We start from the raw sequence: 25,835 nt of genomic DNA on the forward strand, positions 1-25,835 counted from the left end.
AAAAAAACAAAACCCAACCTGTTACCATCGAGTCGGTTCCGATTCATGGCGACCCCATGCGTTACAGAGTAGGACTGCTGCATAGGGTTTTCTTGGCTGTAATCTTCATGAAAACAGATCACGAGGGCTTTCTTCCAGGGCACCGCTGGGTGGGTTTGAACTGCCAATCTTTAGGTTAGCAATTGATGGCAAACCGCTTGCACCACCCAGAAACCTTGACAAATGGAAAACTGAAAAAAAAAAAAAAATAGATAAGATTACCATAAAAACTCCAAAAAAAGAAAAAAAACTAAACCCGTTGCCATCGAGTTGATTCCAATTCATAGCGACCTTGTAGGACAGAGTAGAACTGCCCCATAGAGTTTCCATGAAGCACCTGGCGGATTTGAACTGCTGACCTCTAGGTTAGCAGCCGTAGCACTTAACCACTAGCCACCAGGGTTTCAAAAAAAAAAAAAACACTCCAAAAGGAGAAAGTAAAAATACATTCTGTTAAGAATGAAAATGAAGTTGTAACCTCAGATATAGGAGAGTATTAAAGAGTAAGAAATTGTTATATACAGTCATGTGTCAATTAATGTCCATGATACATTCTGTGAAAGAGGGAGTTCCGTAATTTGGACGTTGTGTAAACACCATATTATACACAGGCGGTCCCCGGATTACAAACAACTTCCATACCTGAATCTGTCTTTAAGTCAAATTTATATGTTAGTTGAGACAGGTATAGTTCATACCTAACATCAATCAAATGTCTGACATAGTATATAGTGTACCTTTCCATGCATAAAAAGAATTGAAGAAATGCTTCCAGATACACTAAAATATCTTTAGCCTAATACTTCAGTAGTAATAACAGTGTTATGATGCGCGTCATAAAGCAGTGCCCGTTTGTTATTATGAACCATTGTGTATGTACCTCGAATTTTTAATATAATAGACTTTAAGGGGCTTGGTTCATAACTATGGGTTGTACGAAAGTCTGGCATTTATAACCCAGGGATCACAGACCTATATGCAGTCAGACGTTGCCCAAAAAGAAAACCCACTGCCCTTGAGTCAATTCTGACTTATAGTGACCCTATAGGACTTATAGGACAGCCTAGAACTGCGCGATAGAGTTTCCATGGAGTGCCCGGTGGATTTGAACTGCCGACCTCTTGGTTAGCAGCCGTAGCACTTAACCACTACGCCACCAGAATTTCCCCTAGCCTTTGCCCAAAGGGACGTTATGTGGCCCATGACTGTACAACCCTTCAGCTATAAAATTTAGAGGGAGGAGGTAATTTCTTATCATCTATAACCTACCAAAATTTTTTTTAAAAATCTAACCAATAATCACAGATAGAATTGAAAAGTAAATTTTAAAGTCTGCCATTAAAGAGATACCAGGCACAGAAAATTTTGCAGCTGAACGGCTGACAGCTTTCTTGGAGTTTCTGTGGTATTTACACAATTCCAGATACAGAAAACTCCCCAATAAATTTATGAACTTGGTTCAACTTTAATACCAATACCTGGTAATAGTGCATTAAGAAAATTATAGACCATTTTTCCATTTATGAATAAAGGTGCAAAAATTCTAAATAATATTAAAAATTGCATATTTGGCATTAAAATGAGACTAAAAGTTTCGTGCAGTATCTATACAATGGATTTTCTCTTTTAATCTACTCTATATATTAACTTTATAGGATATAGATAAATCTCTGTATATAGGTTGAATCAGTATATGAGAAAGATGATAATAGTGCTTGACCTGACTTCCTCTAAATGTACTTCACAATTATATGGCAATAATAAAGCATTACCTTAGCCTATGATTCTGAAGTGATCTTTTACGGAAAATTGTTCAGGAAAAAAAGGAGTCTTTTTTCATCCATACGTTCACACATACTTAAAAGCAGCAGGTAAATGGGTGACACTTGTAGATGATAAGGCATTCAATCAATAAAGGTTTTATTTTGAAAACCTTTAGTATTAGCACATTCGATCTGTCATTATGCCTTTCATCCTAGGAGGACTTGAGTTGCTGGCTCAAGCATCAGCCAGGGTGGATATTATAGAACAATAACCAAAATTGGCTAATTCATCTGCACTGTAATATTCCAGGAAAGAAATTGTGTACAGAAATGAATTCCATGAGAAAATCTACCATTTCTTTAGTAGATCCATGATTTGTCATTTCACTCAAACTATACAGTATTTTTTTAAGAGCTCAGCTGTTAACCAAAAGGTCAGCAATTCAAATCCACCAGCTTGCTCCCTGGAAGCTCTGTGGGGCAGTTGTACTCTGTCGAATAGGGTTGCTATGAGTGAGAGTTGGTTAGATGGCAATGGGTTTGGGTTTCTTTTTTTGTTTGTTTGTTTGTACAGTATTTTATGTAAATAACACGTGCTTTCTATGTTTGTTTGCTAACCACACCCTCCCCCCAAGGTATTTTTGCAAGTGCTGCAATGTGAATTTTTTTACATGTTGCTGTAAAAAAAATTGGCATAGTGCACTTACGAAAATACCTCTTAGGGGGAAGGCACAGTTGGCAAACATACATAGAAAAAAAAAATTTTTTTTAAGGGGTGTGTTATTTGCGTACAAATACGTACACACGCATACTTTCTAAACTTGGGTCTCAGTAAGACACATCATAGCCACTCTTTACAAGGTACCAATGGTGCAGTCCTCTTGGGTTTCCTTACTGAATAGTGAGTCAGCTAGAGGGATTAATACCTAGAATCTTTTAGGTGCTCAGTAAACACTGATTTAACTTATTGAATCATTCAAACAGAAAGTTGTGAAGGCTTTCAAATCAATTCAGATGACTCAGTATCTGTGGAATCTCCTTCACAACTACTTTTTCGGAGCGCCAACATCATGTATGGTAGGAAAACTGATGTTTTATTAATCCATTGTTTTCTCACTTATTCTTTTTTCAGATCATGTGCACATACACATTTTCCCTTTTATGCGTTGTTCTTTGCTTCTAGAGGAGGATGGAATTTATATTGCAGTTGACTTCTCTCCATTTCTCTGTGTGTGTGCATCGTTGTTAGTTGTTGTCGAGTCTGTTCTGACTCATGATGGTCCTATGTGTGCAGAGGACAACCATTTTAAAGGGTTTCCAAGGCCATGGCCTTTCAGAAGCAGATCACGAGGTCTGTCTTCTGAGACACCTCCTGGTGGGATCGAACCGCCAATCTTTCAGCTAGTCGTCCAGCTCTTAACCATTTGTGCCACGAGGATCTCATATATATATATATATATATATATATATATATATATATATATAGGCCTTAATGAAATATAAATACCCATTTTTCAATGCTTGTGAAATAAATATTAACTTTATGGGTCTTCAAAGCTTATAAAATCGCAGCCTTGACTATCTCACACCTACTATACTATTGTCTGCAAATCCTCCAACTCTCTCCTGACACTTACTCTTCCAATATCAGTGTATTTGCTGTTACTCCCTCTAACGTGTGTTTAATCATTGCTTCGCCTTTTGAAATTTTGGTTTGATCATACTCGTAAAGCTTCTCCCATCCTCACTGACTTCTATGTAAAGAGAAAGACTGGTCTTTAAAAACATCATCAGGTAATCAATATTGTTCTTTTTCAATCCACCAGTGGGCCAATCAGCACATAGTGTGGTAACATTTAACTCTCTATAACCCTTCTCAACTCTACATTGTATCTGGGAGTGAAGATGATACTTGCCACCAAAGAGCCTTCTGATAATGCAATATTTTTTAGGTTCAGGGCAATTCAGGAATCATTTGTTTAGGTAACTGGACTCTGCAGAGACAAAATTTTATTCTGTGTATTTGTGTATAAATATTTTCATATATATATGCTAAATGTATATCTCCTTTGGGAAATATAAGTGGGAAATAAGTCTAATAAAAGCTAACATTACTATTTTAATTCTTGGAAATTTAGCATTACAGTTTAGTTCTTGGAGGTATTATTAATTTGCCGATGCCTCACATAGAACTAAAATTTAGGAATTTCATATACTCAGATATAAGAATCTATAACCTCAAATATATGCAGTGCTTTATTGGAATGGATGACTTTCTATGAATTTAACCATATTTTAAAATTAGGCCTGAAATCTCTTTAACGTATTTCCGTTTGTTTAGTCATTACATATGCGTTCTCTCACAGCTTAAATTTGCTGGGTAGCCACCATTCTAAATTGTGGTTTGAGGCTCAGATTTTAAAATATAGGATAACAATTGTGGCCATAAAGATAATTGTAATTTTATTCCCACAAAGGCTTTTATAACATTTCCCATTAACGTTCCTTTTAAGCCAATATTTGTTTTTATGATTATAAAAGTAATGTGTGCTCTTGAAGAAAATTAGAAAAATATATAAAAAAATAAAAATCATCTCATCCCACCACTCAGTGATCCCAATTGTGTGTGTGTGTCTATATATAGACACACACACATGCACACACATATAGACACAAACACACATAAATAATAGTTTATAAAACTAAATTGGGCTCAAACTGCTTACACTGCTCTAATCCTGTCTTTTACTTAAAAATATATTAAGGGAGCATTTTTCATACTTCTTAAAATCCTCCTAAACATGATTTTCTTTTTAATGGCCATTTAGTATTTTGAGGAAAGAGTGCACCGTAAGTTATTTAGCCAATCTGCTATTTTGCAACTTTGAAATAATAAAATCAGTATCCATTTTGATAACACACCAAAGAACTGATGGGGGTCAATTCTGGCACTTAAAGACTTTTCTTTCAAATGCAAAATGCTGCCAGACTATACGAAAGAAGTCAAAGCAGAAGAGGACCCCAAATTCAGTGCCCAGCCTTAATACTGTGTGGCGATACGGAACATTAGAGAAGGCAAGTGAGCAGCGAGGCTCCCCATATTGTCGTACGTGTAAAAGAACATGGGCCATTGTATACCCAGTAATGGCTTCTTTGGCCGTAACTCAAAGACATCCTATTTACACTAGAGCCCTTTTTGTGTAGTGAATAGATTGCATTTAAATTATAAACTTGGGAAGGAGAGGTAAAAGGATTACTGAGTGTTAGAGATGAATGAAGAAAAGCAGTAAAGCCTATGTGATCAGAAGGATAAGTCTTGCAGTTCCTCTGACATAAGAGATGGATTACAATGCCTCTGAAGTGGGGGACGGTTTACTTAGGAATTTAGCGGTAATTTGCATTTATGGAATCCATTAGTACATACACGTACACAGTTCCATCGTTGGATGACCAACAGAAATACATGGTATTTGCTTATGATTTTATTGATTCTAATAAAATACAATATTATCTTTTTGAATCATACTTATTCAGAGAAAACCTATTTTCCTAGGACTGTTGGCTGACGTAACCTACATCAGTCATTAAATGGCATAATGGTGCTGTCTTTTTTGGACATTGCTGTGTGTATCTTTCTTTGTGACTCATTCGGTCCTGGAAAAAGTATCTCCAAGGAGCAGTCTAGAATAATTAACCCCTGCACACTGATTAACAGAAATTTCTCCTTGAAATAACTAGGTCTGTCAACATCTCAGGATATCTAGCTCATGAGAAGTCACTCACCCAAAAAACATGAAAGGGAAATCTTGCTCTAAAAAAAATGGTTAGGGCATCATCACTTTTTTTGGCAGAACAAATGTTGCTTACGATATTTTCATCTTGAACTCACTTTAGAAGATACACACAAATACATATTGTATATATTCTTTAACTAAACCAAAAAACCTTTGGCTTCATCTACCTCTGGAGGAGATAAGAAAGGGAAAAATGGAGTTCAAGAAACAACAAAGATACCTAGTTCAGAAGCATTCAAAGGTAGACTTACCTCAGATCAGAAACATCCAGCGACTTCCCCTTATCAGCTTCTACCTCTTTCAAATATTCACACATTGTTTCCTGGGATATAGCTGGGAATAGAACCATGTTTATCCCAGCTTGTCTCTGAAGATATATATATGTGTGTATATATATAGAGAGAGAGAGTTTTGTACTTCTAAAACTTGAGTTTTTGTTTATAAATAGCATTTTAGGAAAGATAATTTTCACATAACATTAGGAAAATGAGATGCCATGATTATGGCTGCGAACAGTGATAAGAAACTTAAAACTGAACCAGTAAGAGCTGAGGAAACCCCCAATGAAGAAGAGTGACGCAATAGGCACAATAACGGACTCGAGCAAGCCAACAATCATGAAGAAGGCACAAAATCGAGCCATGTTTTCTTCTGTTTTACGTAAGGTCACTATGAGTGGGCGCTTACTCAATGGCAATTAACAACACTGCGTTTTATCAGTTCTAATACGTACGTTTTAATATCTTTAAAATCAAGATGCTCACAATAGATGGCATCTTTAAATTATCAGACTTTGGGAAAAAATTTTAGTAATACTTAAAAACAATTTGCTTATTTTCCTCTTTATCGCGTGCATAAGAACAATATATTATAGCATCTTAAATCTGATGAAGTACAGTGTTGTGCTTTCAATTATAATAGATAAAGGCAAAATTACTCACTGTTTGCGTAACACTTGTAACTGGCATTCTAATTCCTCGACATAGTCCCTGTCCCAAGCTCCCCTAGAGAAACACATTTTCCTGGAAGGACCTTGCACAAAAGGAAATTTTAAAGCCCATCCTGATTCTGTTTAGAAACTCACTTTCTCAAATGTAACTAATGGGGTGGTGGACCAGGTAGATTGGTGAGTTCCACAGGTAACCTCCCAAAACTCAACTTATTCACTAGATTCACTCCTTCCTCCTCTACTAAATAAATTCCCTAAGCTTGATGGGTAACCAGGATGATTCATTTGTTACATATTCTTACCCTACCTCTCTGCTAGTAAACAATGGAAAAAATCTAATGTCAGGTAGAAGAAGCACAGATAATCCCTAAAATGAATAACTACCCCTGGGTAACAGAGAGCCAGTATGCTTTAAGGCTTTCTACAGAATTGAAAATACTGGATTAGAATATGAATATCTAGCATGTATTCATGTATGTGTGTCTATGTCTGAACACACTGGTAATCACACACATATTTAATTACATGAGTATACGTATCAACAAAGGCTTTGCCACCGTATTCTAAAACCATGAACATTTTAGAAGACAAGAATGTACGTGTTGAAGTTTTGCCTGCGTTAATCGGGATGAGGAGAAAAGTTATTGGGGTTTGCAAATTTATTTTAAACAGATTCTTAAAAAATACACACTGACCTACATTTATTGAAAGAAAAACAGTCAACTACAATTATAATTGTTATCCTGTCAGGTATTTATTAATAGACAGTCAACTGTCATCTTTGTTAAAGTGCTCTAAGTTGACAGAATTTCATTTACATAAATGGGTGGAAAGTCCTTTTCTTACTTGTCCAACAAACTGGAGACAAAGTGCCTGCCAATGTTTTAATTTCTTTTTCATGTTCTGGTTAGAGAGTGAGAAGAATGCTTTCACTCCACAGTGTCATGAATATGATAATCTATGGAAATCACGGAAAGCAGGTACTTAAGTTAAGCATATACTGTACTATGGGAATCCCTGATGAATTCAAGTCTCTTCTGTTTAGAGAAGATGTTGTTGCCTGTGAAGTGACAGACTGCCAGATGTTCATGAAGTAGCATGGTAATGGGCTCAGATTTTAGCATCTTTCCCCCACCCCCCACAGAATACTGCCCTTCCTTTAGGCTGCAGAATGGCCTTGCTTTCATTCTTTAAGCACTTGTGTTTACATTTACTTTTCAACTATCAAATCTTCATTTTCTTAATTTTACTTATTTAAGCATGTGAAGCATAAAATTACAAATCTATGTGAGCAATCCCGACTTTATAGAGTGTATGCAGCTTAAATGTGAAATAAGCAATTCTCCATCATGCAAGACACATTTAATCCATTGACTTTCTTGTAAAAGCTGGAAAAAAATGGTTTACTAAAAAAAGGGGAAATGTTTCCTTCAGGATATCAAGCACACAACAAAATACTTTCAAGCACATATTTGAAATAAATGCACTGTTATTTTCATTGCTTAATGAAATACCTCATAAAGTTAATAAGTGAAAGAAAACTGTAACATTTTAAGAATTTCTATAATAATGATGTTGATAATGAGAACTAACATTCGAGTGTCTTCTGTGTACTAAACTCTGGCTTTATTTTATATAATTCGTAAAAATGATATCATATAATCCTTGCGACAACCTCGTAAGATCTTAGTTCCATTTCAGGAATGAGGAAACTGAGATCTTATGAAGGTTAGCAAAATTTGGTCATGTCGAAACCAGTAAATAAGGAAACCAAGATTGGAGACCAAGCTAAGTTCCAGGGTGCATTGTTTATCCGAAATATACTGCTACTGAGGACATTCATTCATTTGAGAGGATACTATGGGGCAGGCATTGTTTGAAGTTCTAGGGAAGCATCACTGAGCAAATTTGTTAAATGTCCTAGTCTGATGGCTCATACACTTCAACCTAGAATAAAAAGGAGTGGCATTTTATATTTTAGCTCAGAGGAGAAGGTATCTAAATGTCATTTGTGGAGTGACGCTTATAACAAGTAGGATTCTTAGGTAGCATTGAGTTCCTATTTCAGATTGGTTCTGGTGCCTTTGGAGGGGGAGCAGTTACAATCTCTAGCTACATTGAGTTTCTCACATGTAAATATGGAATAACTGGTCTTAACAAGGGGATAATATCTGGCCCGGTGAGTATAACAAAAGGGTAGAGGTTGTTGTCCCATAGGATTAGACCTTAACCAGATAAATATATATTATTATAAATTGTGATAAATGCTATATATGTTTATCTGATTGTTTATTTATGTTTCATCCTATCAGACTACAAACTCTCTGAGGATTATATATGATCTATCCTCTATTTTTGACTGTCTTTAACGCCTAGGACATAGTATCTGTGTATGTACTAGACACATAGCAGGTGCTCAATAAATATTTTTGAAGAATCCTTTCCTGAAGACATAGTTTATTAGATCTTTCCCTCAGTATCTTCCTCTAAAATATAAAAAACCTTATAGTATTATCGTTGGGTGAAGTAGCAGCCAAAAAGCTCGGGAAAAACATGGCCAGTCAATGTAGAGGGGAAGGTGCTAGGCTTGGAGTTGGAAGACCTCAACTGGAGTTTGCTGTACCACTTACTACCATGTAGAATTGAGCAAACATTTCACTCAACATCTGTGGGCCTCAGATTTCATCAATATTGTAATAATTACATTATTGTGAGAATTAAATGAGATAATGTATAAAGGTAAATTCTAAAACTGTAAGCGTTTTAAGCATGCTATTTAGTTTTAGAGTTTGGAGCTAATGTCTCTTGGGACATGTGACGTACAGCCACTGGCTAATGTCTGGTAAAGCTCAGCAAATTACCGATTATTCTGCTCCAAGCCTAGTGGCTGGTTTCTTCGGCTGCTGTCCTCATTTTGTGATACTAGCCACTGCCAAACATAGGCCCATTTTTTTAGTAGATTATGGCTGCCCAAAGGATCTCTGGTTGTGCTGCTAACTGAAAGGTTGGTGGTTCAAACCCACCAGTCACCCCATGGGAGAAAAATGTGGCAGTCCGCTTCTGTAAAGATTTACAGCCTTGGAAACCCTATGGGGCAGTTCTACTCTGTCCTGCAGGATCTCAAGGAGTCAGAATCCACTCAAGCCAACGGGTTTGGTTTAGTTTGGTTTATGGCAGCCCAGGACAAGGGGATCAAAAGACCAGCACCATGAACAGCATAGCTATATGGCTTTTGTAACACCTGCAAATTCAAGTGGATTATTTTTCCCTGAAGCTGAATTTTTGGACTAATGCAATAATTGCCTAGATTTAGAATTTTAAGTGAATTATCAATAAAATAATGGTTTCTATAAGAACTATGGACTATACCTTTTTGTTATTTGATTAGTTTGTTATGAAGCAAAAGAGTAAAATAGTTGGCCATTATTATTTTCTTAATAGAAAACTGTAAACAATGAGCCTGGAAAATATAAAGAAGTTATTTTTAATGAGCTCTGTTCCATTGAATCTAAATTTATTGTTGGAATGATACTTTTCAAAACCTATTACAACAAATTCTGTCAGGCTATAGGACAATATTACAGTTCAATATAAATGTTATTGTCAGGGATTAGCTTATGTAACATTATGGACCAGGCCAAATATCATTTGTTCAGTCATTAAGCATTAGATGAGATCTCGCTCTTGCAAGCATTGTACATATACGGAGCCTTTCTGAATATTTGATATAAAAAGTAATCATACTAGATCAATTATTTTCATCATTAAGCTTTGGCTACGTAAGGTTAGTTGAAATTTCTTGTTAGGATAGCTTTTTGTTGGTTTTAGTCCTTCTTCTAAAAAAAAAATACTCACCAAATACTAATTAAGGTCAACAATATGCAAAGAAAAAGTCCCCTGGGTGGCGCAAGCGGTTTGGGCTCAGTTACTAACCTAAAGGTTGGTGGTTTGAACCCACCCAGAAGTGCCGCAGAAGAAAGGCCTGGCGATCTGTTTCCATAAAGATTACAGCCAAGAAAACCTTATAGGGCAGTTCTACTCTGTAACACATGGGGCCACCATGAGTTGAAATCAACCTGACAACAGGTGTTTTTTGTTTTGTTTTTTTATGTGTGAGGAATGAAAAAAAAAAGTTAAGTAGCATCTTGCCTTCAAAATTTTATTATCTACTTAAGGAGATAGAGAGTGTGTAAACAGTGGTAATATAGTATAGGAAATGATGCTTAAGAAGAGACAGAAAGAGAAAACCAAATGTGGGGTGATGATTACCTTGGACTGGAGATAAATACTGTCTTCTGGATGTTTGCTGATTTTTCCATATCTGCATACAGAAGCTAGTGTTTATGGAGTGCTTTGCCACACAAATAAAAGATATTTTTCCCATGTTAAATACTTCCTCCTACTATGGTAATTAATTATCTTAGAAAATTACTTCTTTTCAATGAAAAAACTTACACTTCCTTTCATTTTCTCTCAAATGTTAATCTTCTGCTTACCATAGAAACCCTAAAAATTGACTTCAAAAATGATGATCGTTTTCCAATAAGTCCTGAACTGTAACTCCAAATAGGGTTTCGATTAGATTAAAATGTAATATGTTATGCCCTGTGCCACACTTTCTGGTAAAAAGGCTTAAAGCAGTCATCCAGGGGTTTCTATGTAGGAAGATATTAGATGTCGTATTGAATAAATATGGAAAAGTTGGATTACTTTTCTAGTCTTGCTCCAAATATAGCCAGAATACCATGTGTTTTTTTCATATTTATAGCAGTCCCATTTTCCTCATAACCCCATTTTTTTTTTGTTTTTGTTTTTCTATGCTTCCATCCCATTGTATGAAGTAATTTTTATTCCATTTTCCCTCATTAGCTTTTGCCCTTGACATTCAATGCAACATTTAGCCACGAAAGCAGTAGCATTTTGAAAGTGGATTTCAAAAGCAAATTATTTCATCCAAGCCCTCCTGAAACATTAGAACAACTATAGCTCAGGATACCTTTCTTATATGTAGCTAATATTTTCTGACTTCTATAATTCATCCTTACACTTGATAGTTGTATACTGCTTTGCAGTTTTCAAAAGAGTAAATGCTTTATTATAATAATCTATTAATAATTACTTCCCTTATTTCAAATAGTTGTTGTGAAAAGCAAATAGGCAAGGTGATCATTGTTATTTCTGTCTTACCCAGAAGAAAGCTGAGGTGCACATTGTTCAAGTGACTTGCCCAGGGTCATTTAATTAGTCTCTGCTCTGCATTTAAAGACCAGCTATGGTTTTACGTACTGCAGTTTTACTAAACCACACCCAGTTGCCACAGAGTCAGTTCCAACTCATGGCGATCCCATGTGTGTAGAGTGGAACTGCTCCAAAGGGTTTCCAAGGGTGTGACCTTTTATAAGCAGATGGCCAGGCCTTAGTTTTGAGACACCTCTGGGTGAATTCAAACTGCCAACCTTTTGGTTTGTAGTCAAGTGCTTAACCATTTGCGGCACCCAGGTACACTACTACTTTACTGGAAGGTTCAATTTCCCTCCAGTTTATATCAAGTGTGTGTGTGTGTGTGTGTGTAATTCTAACTGGAGCGGTGGTACAGTGGTTAAAACTTGGCTGCTAACCAAAAGGTAGGCAGTTTGAATCCACCAGCGACTCCTTGGAAACCCTATGGGGCAGTTCTACTCTATCCTATAGGGTCGCTATGAGTCAGAATCGACTTGATGGCAACTCGTTTTATATATAATTTTACTTCCTTGGTAATTTATGCCTGTTGCTGTTGTTGTTAGATGCCCTCCAGTCAGTTCTGACTCATAGCGACCCTATGTACAACAGAACGAAACATTGCCTGGTCTTGAGCCATCCTTACAATCGTTGTTATGCTTGAGCTTATTGTTGCAGCCACTGTGTCAACCCACCTTGTTGAGGGTCTTCCTCTTTTCCGTTGACCCTGTACTCTACAAAACACAATGTCCTTCTCCAGGGAATGAACCCTCCTGACAACATGTCCAAAGTATATAAGACGCAGTTTTGCCATCTTTGCCTCTAAGGAGTATTCTGGCTGTACTTCTGAGACAGATTTGTTCATTCTTTTGCCAGTCCATGGTATATTCAATATTCTTCACCAACACCACAATTCAAAGGCGTCAATTCTTCTTTGTTCTTCCTTATTCATTGTCCAGCTTTCACATGCATATGATGCAATTGAAAATACCATGGCTTGGGTCAGGCGCACCTTAGTCTTCAAGGTGACATCTTTGCTCTTCAACACTTTAAAGAGGTCCTTTGCAGCAGATTTACCCAATGCAATAAGTCTTGATTTCTTGACTGCCGCTTCCATGGCTACTGATTGTGGATCCAAGTAAAATGAACTCCTTGACAAATTCAATCTTTTCTCTGTTTATCATGATGTTGTTTATTGGTCCAGTTGTGAGGATTTTGTTTTCTTTATGTTGAGGTGCAATCCATGCTGAAGGCTGTGGTCCTTGATTTTCATCAGTAAGTGCTTCAAGTCCTCTTCACTTTCAGCAAGCAAGGTTGTGTCATCTGCATAATGCAGGATGTTAATGAATCTTCCTCCAATCCTGATGCTCCATTCTTCTTCATATAGCCCAGCTTCTCGGATTATTTGTTCAGCATACAGACTGAATAGGTATGATGAAAGAATACAATCCTGACGCACACATTTCCTGACTTCAAACCAATCGGTATCCCTTTGTTTCATCCAAACAACCACCTCTTGATTTATGTAAAGTTTCCTCATGGGCACAATTAAGTGTTCTGGAATTCCCATTCTTCGCAATGTTATCAATAGTTTGTTATGATCAACACAGTCAAATGCCTCTGCATAGTCAATAAAACACAGGTAAACATCTTTCTGGTATTCTCTGCTTTCAGCCAGGATCCATCTGACATCAGCAATGATATCCCTGGTTCCACATCCTCTTCTGAAACCAGCCTGAATTTCTGGTGGTTCCCTGTCGATATACTGCTGCAGCCATTTTTGAATGATCTTCAGCAAAATTTTGCTTACATGTGATATTAATGATATTGTTCTATATTTTCCACATTCTGTTGGATCACCTTTCTTGGGAATAGGCATAAATATGGATCTCTTCCAGTCAGTTGGCCAGGAAGCTGTCTTCCGTATTTCTTGGCATAGATGAGTGAGCACTTGCAGCAGTGCATCTGATTGTTGAAACTTCTCAATTGATATTCCATCAATTCCTGGAACCTTGTTTTTCCGCCATTGCGTTCAGAGCAGCTTGGACTTCTTCATTCAGTACCATCGGTTCCTGATCATATGCCACCTCCTGAAATGGATGAACATCAACTAATTCTTTTTGGTATAGTGACTCTATGTATTCCTTCCATCTTCTTTTGATGCTTCTTCCTCCGTTTAATATTTTCCCCATGGAATCCTTCACTATTGCAACTTGAGGCTTGAATTTTTTTTTTTCAGTTCTTTCAGCTTGAGAAATGCCGAGCATGCTCTTCCCTTTTGGTTTTCCATCTCCAGCTCTTTGCACATGTTATTATAATACTTTACTTTGTCTTCTTGAGATGCCCTTTGAAATCTTCTGTTCACTTCTTTTACTTCATCAATTCTTCCTTTTGCTTTAGCTGCTCGACTTTTGAAAGCAAGTTACAGAGTCTCCTCTGATATCCATCTTGGTCTTTTCTTTCTTTCCTGTCTTTTCAATGACCTCTTGCTTTCTTCAAGTATGATGTCCTTGATGTCATTTCACAACTCGCCTGGTCTTTGGTCACTAGTGTTCAATGTGTCAAATCTATTCTTGAGATGGTCTCTAAATTCAGGTGGGATATACTCAAGGTCATATTTTGGCTCTCGTGGACTTGCTCTGATTTTCTTCGGTTTCAACTTGAACTTGCATATGAGCAATTGATGGTCTGTTACATAGTCAGGGCCCTGGCCTTGTTCTAACTGATGATATTGAGCTTTTCCATTGTCTCTTTCCACAGATGTAGTCAATTTGATTCCTGTGTGTTCCATCTGGCGAGGTCCATGTGTATAGTTGCTGTTTATGTTGGTGAAAGAAGGTATTTGCAATGAAGAAGTCATTGGTCTTGCAAAATTCTATCATTCGACCTCTGGCATTGTTTCTATCACCAGGGCCATATTTTCCAACTACTGATCCTTCTTTGTTTCCAACTTTCGCATTCCAATTGCCAGTAATTATCAATGCATCTTGATTGCATGTTTGATCAATTCCAGACTGCAGAAGCTGATAAAAATCTTCAGTTTCTTCATTTTTGGCCTTAGTGGTTGATGTGTAAATTGGAATAATAGTCGTATTAACTGGTCTTCCTTATAGGCGTGTGGATATTATCTTATCACTGACAGTGTTGTACTTTAGAATAGATCTTGAAATGTTCTTTTTGACAATGAATACAACATCATTCCTCTTCAGGCTGTTACTCCTGACATAGTAGACTATATACTTGATCAATTCAAAATGGCCAATACTAGTTCAGCTCACTAAAGACAAGGATATCGACATTTGTACATTCCTTTTTGATGCTTTCCAATTTGCCTAGATTCATACTTCGTACATGCCAGATTCCAATTATTAATTGATATTTGCAGCTGTTTCTTCTCATTTTGAGTCGTGCCACATCAGCAAATGAAGGTCCCAAAAGCTTTACTCCATCCACATCATTAAGGCTGACTTTGCTTTGAGGAGGCAGCTCTTCCCCAGTCATCCTTTGAGTGCCTTCCAACCTGGGAGGCTCATCTTCCAGCACTATATCAGACAATGTTCCGCAGCTGTTCATAAGGTTTTCACTGACTAATGCTTTTCAGAAGTAGACTTCCGGGTCGTTCTTCTGAGTCTGTCTTAGTCTGGAAGCTCAGCAGAAACCTGTCCTCCCTGGGTGACCCTGCTGGTATCTGAATACCAGTGGCATAGCTTCCAGCATTACAGCAACATGCAAGCCCCCATAGTACAACAAACTGACAGACACTTGGGGGAATTTATGCCTACCATCCGTTATATCTGCTTCTAATGTTTGTGTGGTTAATTTTGTGTAGAATGTGTCTCAGGTGGATTTGTAACTAGACATCACACTTCATAAAGATATTCACAGTTTAGTGTTTGTGGTGATCTCTATGAGTTTCCCAATTCACACAGATTTTAGTAACTTTCATTTTTTTATATTATTTTTATATCTATTTAGTATCTATACAGATCTCATTATTTAATAATGAGCTAAAATAGCTGTGATATCTGTAGTTGTACCTTTCACTAATGAACCTCAAAATGGTGTGTGAACTCATGCCAGCCATGGAATAATATGCTATTCATGTTATCCATATTTTGCAGCTTAAATAGACTCAGAATGTCCTATAGTTAAATATGAGGAAAAGAGTTCTAATTTTGACTGAATTCAATGTTTCATCCACGGGCTATGAGGTGTGACCTGGGCATAGAGCTTAGGGATTTCTAACCATGAATTTAAAAACAAAACATATCACTGGATGGGACCTTATAGACTATCTAGTCCAACCCCCTCATTTTACAGATGAGAAAACTGAGTCTCAGAGAGCGTCACTACTCTGCCAGAGGTTACTAAACTAGCTGATAGCAAGGCTAAGATCAGATCCCCATCTCCTAACTCTCAAGTGAGTACTTTTCCAACATGCCACATTGCCTTCCCCGGCAAGATGCCTCCCATGGGGCATTGCTTTTAGAGAATGAAGTATATTAAATTCACATTTGGCTGGTAGTCATTTTCTCAGCAGCTCTATGGTATTTCATTAACTGCTGCATGTAACTCTCTGGCCTTTCACCTGTATTAACTTGAGCTCATTAAACTTGAGGCCGGTAATAAACAGGACTGAACTGATACAGATGTTTTGCGTGGTATGTGTTCAGCAATTTTTTTTAACGGTGTCTACTGTGTGAAACATTTTTCCCTTCACAGTTTGTAGAACGAGAAAATTGGGAAGAATAGGTTTCAAGAAACAGATTATGTGTGTAGTATCTGTCTTTATATCAACTAAAAATGTATTAAATACTTCTCTTTAACAGTGCTTTGTGAGGACTATGAAAAAGTATGAGTGATAGCATAGGGCAGGATCTGGCATCTGGCATTTGAACTCTGAATCTGGTAGAAATTGGAACAAGTCATGCAGCCTTTCTGAGCCACAGTCTTCTAATCAGTAAAATGGGGACAATAACAATATCCACTTCACAGGGTTGCAATGTAGAAGAGAAAAGGCACTCATGTGCTTTGTGAAGGGCCAGGCGTATAGCAACGCTCAATGAATGTACTGATGTTGACGTACATGATGATGATGATGACACAGTTCTTAAGTGTGCTTAAAGTAACCTCTCACTAAAGCTATTGTTGATGAAGTTGATTTTCCCCATGTCCTCTTCACGCACCTCATCGCTAGTACAAATACAAGCGAGGGTCCTCCAGAGTGCAGGCAAAGAAAAACATTCTATTTCACCCCTCCCAAGTTCTCACCAATCCTGTTTTATGTGCGTTTTGACAAACAGGGAACTCTTCTGCAGCTCACCGCCGATGCAGCCACAAGTTAACACAAGTTCCTATGTAATTTTGAAAGTCGCTGGAGATTCTGACAGAGTAGGGGATGGTGAGAGAACAGAGGTCATTTGCAGAAAGATGAGAAAGGTTGAGATAAAGGTCTTCAGAGTAGGGTCTGTGTCAGAAAGAATGAAAGCAGGGGTGGTTTCAGGGCGGGATTCACTGTCAGACTAGCGCTGGCTGCAGCATCAGCGGGCAGTGTGGGAGTGAAGATCAACATTGGATTGTTGGAGTTGGCATGTGGAGTCAGTGTTGTTTTCCTTTTTCCAGAGTACCGTAGAATCTTAAAATAAATAAATTAAATAACCTTGCAGGCCATCTAGTTCGCTTTCGTACTACTACTCAAATCCTATCACCAACATTTCAGATCATTCTCTTCTTTCTACAATAGCCCTCTACCAACAACCCACCACGGGAATCTGATCATCTCACTCACATGTTTATAAATATCTGGTGTCTTCTCCTGACATCCTAAAGAATAAAATCCAAACTTTGGCCCCCATTTCAGGCCTTCAATATATTTTCCAGCTTTATCCCCTACTGTACCCTGTGTGGAGCCCTGGTGGCATGGTGGTTAAGAGCTGTGGCAAGCTATGACTGCTAACCAAAAGGTCAACAGTTCAAATCCACCAACTGCTCCTTGGAAACCAAATGGGGTAGTTCTACTCTGTCTTATGAATCGGAATCCACTCAACAGCAATAGGTTTCGTTCTGGTTTTGGTACCCTGTCCACTTATGATATTTTAGCCATGTCAAAGTGAGCTCATCCTATAATTTCTCAAATTCATTCCTTTCCTCCTTCTTCCACTCCAAGCACCACCCATTATTACCCCCTTTTATAATTTTTCATAACAGTTTAAATTCTTCCTTTGCTATAAAATCATTCTTAATCCTTTTAGTTGGAATCAATTGCTCATGGATCTGGCCTACGTCAGATATGCATCTATTTGTCCACTGATCTCGTTCTTCCTGTTACCTGTGTAACTCTCATGTCAGTTGAGGTCACCCATTCTCGTCCTTCTGGAGATTGCTCAGAGTTACCAGAGATTATGTTCTTCAGGTTGCTTTAGGCTATAAATTCTTGCTTTCACTGAATTCCAAATATCCCTCAAATCTTACCTCTTGTTCGTTTCTATTCTTTTCAGATATATGCCAACTCAACCCTATGTCCCTGATTTTCTTGCATATTTCTCTCCAAGGCATATATGTGTAGGAGGCTTTATTAAAAATCTAGGGGTCACAGAAGAGAATTTAGATTGCAACAATGCAAACAGCTTAAAATAGAGTATTAGCTTTCCCTGTTTATAAAAGTCCTTCAGCTATGATATCATCAGGCTCCACTCCGTCTCTGTCCTTTTCTCTTTTGCTCTTTCCTTTGCCCTCTCCTTTCATCTCTATTCTCCCTCTGCTCCAAAAGTCTTCTACATTTTTTATTTGTTATTGATTAGGCCATCTCTTTTTGTCTTGGATTCTTCAAAATCATGTCATCAGGACTACATCTCCTAAAACCAATGCTAAATGTATTGTTTTAAAAGTTATTACTTTAAATAATAACAGTGTATTTCTTTAGAGGAACCTGTTATGAGTTATTTAAATAATATTTAAATATTAAAATAACACTTTTCTTACCTCAGATCCTTTGAATATGAGTCGGTCTTCCTCATAAGGCTAGCAGCTGCTTTCGGAAAGAGCCATCTCCTACTATCTTTGTGGCCTCAGCACCTGCCCAGTGCTTGGCATAAAACAAGTTCTGACCTCCATCATCCTTTGCTGCCATTCCATTAATGGTAGATTTTCTTCTCTTGATTAAAATTATTCCTATCACGTATTCCAACTTCATCATTTCACAGCAAAACATATGAAATGTCCTCCTTCCTTTCAGACAGGAGGCTTTTCACTCTCTTACCAAACACCGAGGAGGGTTGGCAGTCTGCTGGCTCCCCAGCTCCTCTTCCAAAGTGTCACCCTCCTCAGTCTGGTGTTTCTTCCACCTGGAGAATTTTCATCCCCTCTTCCTGACTCTTGTGCCTCCGTCTTCACTGTGGCCGTCTTACCTTCATCTCCTCCTTCAGGATTTAGCTCAGATGTCACTTCCTCCAGACAATCTCTGACTGCCCAGCCTGGGTTAGATACACATTGTCATTGCTCTTATAGCATCCTATGTCACCCCTATTCCAACCTTTGTCACAGGATATTGCAGTTGTTTATTAACTGTGGGCTCTTTAAGGGCAGAGATTGTCTTTTATATATAAATTTCAAGTGTCTGACACATCTTAAGCGTTTTTTAAATTTATGAATCATCACTATTGCTTAAGTATGTTATTTTTTTACTTCATATAATTTTAATATTAAAAAACCTATTTATATATTTAATATCCTTTTGAAAAGAATCATTCAAGATTGTTCAGCATTCCAAACAACCAAGAGAATTTTGTAAATACATGCAAGATATTCATTCTTTCATTTAGCTAAAAAAATATTAAATGCCAATTATGTGTTGTATCAAAACCATCTTTCTAGGATCTCAAGTGGGGAAGATAGAGACATAAGTTAATAGTGATAAGACAGTTCACTAAGTGCAAGGACTGAAATATGTCCAGGGTACTCTGGGGAACTGTGAGCTGAGTAGATGCTATGAAGATTCAGTGAGACTAAGCAGCCAAATGGGCATGTATCCAGGAAAGGGAAGGATGGGGGCATTCTAAGTAGAGAGGATATGTAAGAAATCATGTAATTAAAAAAAGTATGGTACACAATGTAAGATAAGCAGTTAAGGTTACTGATGGGAATAAATCAGCAGGCATGTATGTTACAAACATTATCTCATTTAATGTGTATACCAAAACTGGGAGTTAGATACTGTTATTTTCATTTAATTGAAGAGCAAAATTAGTAGCAGAATGTTGGCTGATAGTCATACAGCTAATGAGTGCAAATCTGGGATTCTTATACATATTTGACTCCTAAGTCAGTACCCTGTCCATTATACTAATGTTGGCTTTCTACTTTTCACTATGAAACATGATTGTCGTTTTGACTTATTTAGACATAGATTGAGCAAAAGTTGTATGCTTAAATTTATCAGATTAAGGTAAGTCATATTTTATTAATTTCATAGATTTTGCATGTCCAACTCCAGTGTCCCAATTTACACCACTGGACTCCATATTGTATCCTAATAACATGTAATGTATAGATGGGCTTCCTCTTTCTGTCTCGTCTTTCTTTTCCACTTTCCAAATTTAATAATATCATGAAAAATTGCTTGCTATTGTATCAGTGATTAAGAATTGCATACCAATTACTCATGGGGAATATCTGAGTTTGTGAATACAAGCCATGCTAAAGCTGATTTTGAAATAAAAAACAGAGTGAAATTTAAACAATTGATTACTCTCATAATTGGCGAGAGGAAGCATGAAAAGTTACTGAATTCAGACAGTACAGAACAGAGAAGAAACCCCTTGTCTCGATCTCCCATGCTACCTTGCATCATGCTGAGTGCGTAGTGATTAAAATGTGTGTGTGAGTTTAGGAACGTACATGGATTACTTCATTTAAGCCTCACAATGACCCATTTAACAGATGATGAAACAGATTAGGAGAATTCATGCTCCTAGCCATCATGCCATACTGCACCTACGTTTTATATTTTACATATTCAATAAGTACTCCAACTGGCTTCTTTTTTTTTTTTTTAAGGATCAGTTCTTTGAAGCTTTATTTTCCTCATTTTTCTCTCTAATTGTTGGTCATTTGATTGAATTCAGTTTTCCAAAGAATTTGGTGTATCATGCCTTTAGATAGCCACAATAACTGGGTACACTTGGTATATAATTCAATCTGACACAAACTCTTCATTAATATCGAGATATTTATAAAATTAATAACAATGATAAATGTACACATACCTTATGGAAATTAGTCTTTCACCTAGTACAGGACAGTTCCTGACGCAGAGTAGGCAGTCAATGTTGTATTTGTTGAATAAGTAGAAAAGATGGATAAATAATGTATCTATGTCATATGTGTGGAGCCCTGATGGCACTATGGTTAGGCATTCAGCTGCTAACCAAAAGGTCGGCAGTTCGAATTCACCAGCTGCTCCTCGGAAACTCTGTGGGCAGTTCTACTGTGTCCTATGGGGTCACTATGAGTCACAACTGACTCTACAACGAGTTTTTTTTTAATATAAGTGGAACGTGTCTTTCGAAAAAAAATTAAAAGAGCTCTACTTTTATATACTTGTGAAATATCTATCCTTTATGTCAAATTTATCCCTCAGTCTTTCAGTGTACACACACACACACACACACACATACACGCACACTGCACTCAGTATAAACCTGAAATCCTTTTATCTTTCCACTTATTACCACTTAGATATCAAAGTAATTACTTTTCTTGCTGTTATTGTTTCCAATCAGATAAGAGAGTATGATTAGGAAAATAGAGTTGATCCATTACAGCACTATAGACCAGTCCTATTAACCAACTTGCTGCCGTTCTCGTAAAAATTATGCAATTTAAACTGGAAGACACCCATGCCTGTTTCTATTAGGAACAAGAACCCTTTTCTACTTCATAATATGCTCAATTACCTTTAGATTGATCCATGAATAAATTATAATCCAAATAGACTTCTTTACCTTAAAGCTTTGCTGGCTTAAGGTATCATTGTTGATTCATTATGTTGTCACTTTTCTATCGGCAATGTAATGCTTTTTATATCTGGAGAGAGACAGTTTTAGCGTGAGATACTGTTATCTTTAAATGAGTTGGATTTAGCTTTCCTGGTGAGAACAAATTCATCAATGATGTATCCCGGGTGAAACTATTGAAACAAAAATCACACCATTTCTGAGCTTTGTTCAGTTCATCAGTTACAAAGCAGCTTTTGATAGTCCTAAAGAACTTTTTCCTTTGTTTAAGAAATATAGCATAACGCTCAAAATCTCTCATGCTTTGAGTTACCGCAGGCTACAACTTTTTCTGTGGGAAAATAGTGAATGAAGAGGAAAATCTCCTGCTGCTGGCTCTTTCAGGCCCTGCTGCTTCCCCTCCTGCAATAGAAAATCAATTAGCTGTATGTTCAGGCAGAGATTTGAACTAAATGCTTTATTAATCACCACTGATTGCACACATACACAGTGACCAACTATGCACTCATTTTCATCTTTGTTTTGTTTTGCTTGGCTTTGGTTTGATGTTTGGGGGCATGATCATAACACAAATGTATGCCTAAATGCAGTACATGTAGAGCTGATTCTGTGGTGCCAGGAAGAATTGAACTTCTATGTTTTCAGAAAACTTAAAATGGTCAGTACCTCAAAATCCTAAAGCCACTTGAGTATAAACACACACACAAAAAAACACAAACCCATTGCCATTGAGTCAGTTCTACTCATAGTGACCCTATAGGGGAGAGTAGCACTGCCCCACAGGGTTTCCAAGGAGCAGCTGGTGGATTCGAACTGACAACCTTTTGGTTAGCAGCCAAGCTCTTAGCCACTATGCCACACTTAATTTTCTCAAACTAGTGAGGAAAGCAAAATGCCTATGGCAACCTGGAAGCTTTGGAAGCTAACACTCCACTTCAGCCTCTGGGATCTCCAGAAGGGACCCCACACAAATGGAGTCTACCTGATGTGGAGAAATGTGTTGAAAGGTTGAGGAAATGGTTACTGATTTTTTTTTTTTTTTTTTTTTTTTGTATTTTCAGTTTAAAGAAAAATTTAGCAACAGTTTTCCTTTTATTCCACTGATTCTTCTAACCAATGCTAAAAGAAAACCCTATAGCAATCTTGACATTAAATGGAGATGCTCTCCTTAGGGCTAATTTAAAAAGATGAGCACATGAGAGTGATTTCACTGTTAGCCATACAAAGGCTGCATGACAAACTTATGTATGGTAAATGTGGTCAAAAAATTACAGCAAAAAATTACAGAAAGTATAAGGCTTTCAGAGGCTTACCCAGACTGTATCCTGTTCAGAATCAAGGGAATTGCAAATAATAATAATTAAAGTTAAATTTAACAACATTCTTTATTTCTGTTTGCATAAAAAGAATATTAGTGGAAAAAAAAATATTCTCCTCTGATCTACTTAAGAGAATATAGATCAAAAATTCTAAGAATGTGTTCTTTTTAACAGCATTTATGAAACTCTTAGGTAGAACTAGATGACATTGCCTAAGGTAAGACCCAGTCAGGGAAACCCAGTAATGATTCCATTTCCCAAGTAGCTTGCTAGAATGAGGGATCTACTAGAGCCAGAGATCATGTATTTCAACATTTCCCCATTCTTTATAATCTTCAAGAATTTGAGATTAGGATTTAGGTACCCTTGATGTATGAGAGCTGTGGAGAGAATGACATTCTGACAAGATTTATATCATGTGAACATGTGTTTGTCACCTTATGAGGTGTTATCTGGAACCCAAGGGCCTGTCTTTGGTACCAGCTATAATCTCTAACCCCTCATCTGCCCCAGGAAAAAAGTCATTTCATAAGAGGATTTTTCAAACAAGCATTACCTTTTCTGTATTAAGAAGGCTTATTTGATAAGTACTGAAGATTTGTTTTAAAATTTTATTTATTTTATTATTTTAACAAGTCAGCATCACTTGTTCTGTGTGTAAAAACAGATGCAAAATGCTCTCCCTCCACTGTATCATAAAAAAAATTAGGAAAGCATTATGATACTGAGATGAAGTACGTAGTTCTAGTTTAATTTGGTATTCATAACGTTGCTTCCATTTGCTTGACTTGTTGACATAATCACAAATAATTGATAACAAGTAGAATCCTAGCTATTTCCAATAAATATGTTCTTTGCCAATATAAATTTACAGTTGCAGTTTGCAGTTTGGCTTGATTGTGGAGCATGGTTTCAGTTTAGTTTACCTACTCTACTGAGAACTCAAGAAAACCAGAAAACTCATTTACCTGGAGCATTATGCAACCTGGCAAGTGGAGGCCAGTGTTTTGAAACCAGTGTGATTTTCTACCGAAGCACTTGCTAGGTCAGAGATCAGGATGACCTTGGAATGCTACAGTTTTCCAAACCTCCGTCACCTAGATAAATGGGCTTTACTCTGCAAGAGAGAGAGGTATTTCTGCAGACATATAAAAGAGACCTAGCCATTCCAGGTTACAGGCTGACATAAAACATTTGAAATTCAGTGGTGTCTGTCATCAGCAGTATGTGTCAGTAAAAAGTAAAGATCAAAGGTTCTAGAAGAGGGGAAGAACAAAGTGAAGAGGAAATAATTGTGGGATAATGAATGGTATAAGGGCATTTCTGCGTTAACTTGAAACCACTTAGCATTTTCCATGACGCCCAGGTATCTTTCTAAATGAACTTAGCAAAGTACAATTGAATAACCTTGAGATTTAAAGCTCCATAATGTGATTTTGAATACTGATGGAGTTTATTTCAGCACTGTGATGTTTCCTCTGCTTTTTCTTTCTATTTTTGCCTTCTTCATGCAAAATAAATTTGTTTTCTGTACAGGGAAATCAATATTTTTACCGTTTTGTTTTTCAGCCATTCCAGTAAATTGCAATCAACATTAGTTACAATCTTTGAAGAGACATAGTAAGAATTTGAACACAATAAAATAGAGATACAGATTAGAACTTTGGCAAAGTACCTTTGCTATCAACAAAAGCATTTGTCAAGGACTATGGCTGTGTCTATATCGTGCTAAAAACCTGATGAAGGAAAAAAAAGAAAGCATCAATAGGTTTCACCGTCTGTGTCTAGAAACCGAACAAATGGTTTAACTAACAGCTATTGTTTTAAGTGAATGGATTTGGCTTAGCATTGTGAACTTTATTCCATTTAGGAATGCATTTTAATTAACATTTGTATATCGACTCCATGGCAGTGGGAGTGGGATATTAACACTTATATATGACGACACTGGGTGGGATGTGGTAAAGATATCGTGCTTTTGTGTTTTTTTTTTTAATAATTAACAGAATCTGATACCTAGGAGACTAGTGGCCCAAGAACAAATGAGAGCCTTGTTACAGTATATGGACAAAATCTCAAAACACATTATCATAAATATTGATAATATTTATCTACTTTTATTTTCACATTTTTTCTTTTATGTCTAACATGATTTCTTGTTTGTGTGTTTTCCTTTCAGAAACTGCCAAGTTTTGGACCTTACCTTGAGCAGCGCAAGAAAATCATAGCAGAGAACAAGATTAGACTGAAGGAGCAAAATGCAGCTTTTTCACCACTTGAAAGAAAATATTTTGTCCCCAAAAAGCCTATTCCTGCCATCAAGGTAAACCTTAAGCCAAATATATATATCATGGAGCCCTGGTGGCATAGTGGTTAAGTGCTAGGCTACTAACCAAAAGGTCGGCAGTTCGAATCCACCAGCCACTCCTTGGAAACCCTGTGGGGCAGCTCTACTCTGTCCTGTAGGGAGGGTCGCTATGAGTCGGAATCAACTTGCTGACAATGGGTTTGGTTTTCTTCATCTTACTGTTGAAATATATATAGTTTAAATACTTATTATGTCATTTTATCACTAAGTTTGTATTAGAAACATACTGAAAGTTTAAAAAATTCTGACTGTAGTAGAAAATAAATTATAGGATGATCTCTTTTATTTGTATATTTTAGACTTTTTAGAACATTGTCAAATATGCCTTCCACAGAAATTTGCTATGTATTAAATGTGTCAGGAAATATTATGG

General features: G+C 37.0%; 1 protein-coding gene across 4 annotated transcripts in view; it reads left to right on the forward strand.

Annotated features, from left to right (window-relative positions):
* DPYD (dihydropyrimidine dehydrogenase) overlaps nt 1–25,835 on the forward strand; it is a 981,230-nt gene that overhangs the window by 931,588 nt on the left and 23,807 nt on the right. For all 4 annotated transcript variants that reach the window (XM_049875731.1, XM_049875734.1, XM_049875732.1 and 1 more), the window contains one exon: nt 25,274–25,417. In XM_049875731.1, the coding sequence (XP_049731688.1) occupies nt 25,274–25,417 (144 nt within the window). The remainder of the gene's footprint in view (nt 1–25,273; nt 25,418–25,835) is intronic.

Source organism: Elephas maximus, chromosome 3 (assembly GCF_024166365.1).
Source record: "Elephas maximus indicus isolate mEleMax1 chromosome 3, mEleMax1 primary haplotype, whole genome shotgun sequence".
Lineage (NCBI taxonomy): Eukaryota > Metazoa > Chordata > Mammalia > Proboscidea > Elephantidae > Elephas > Elephas maximus.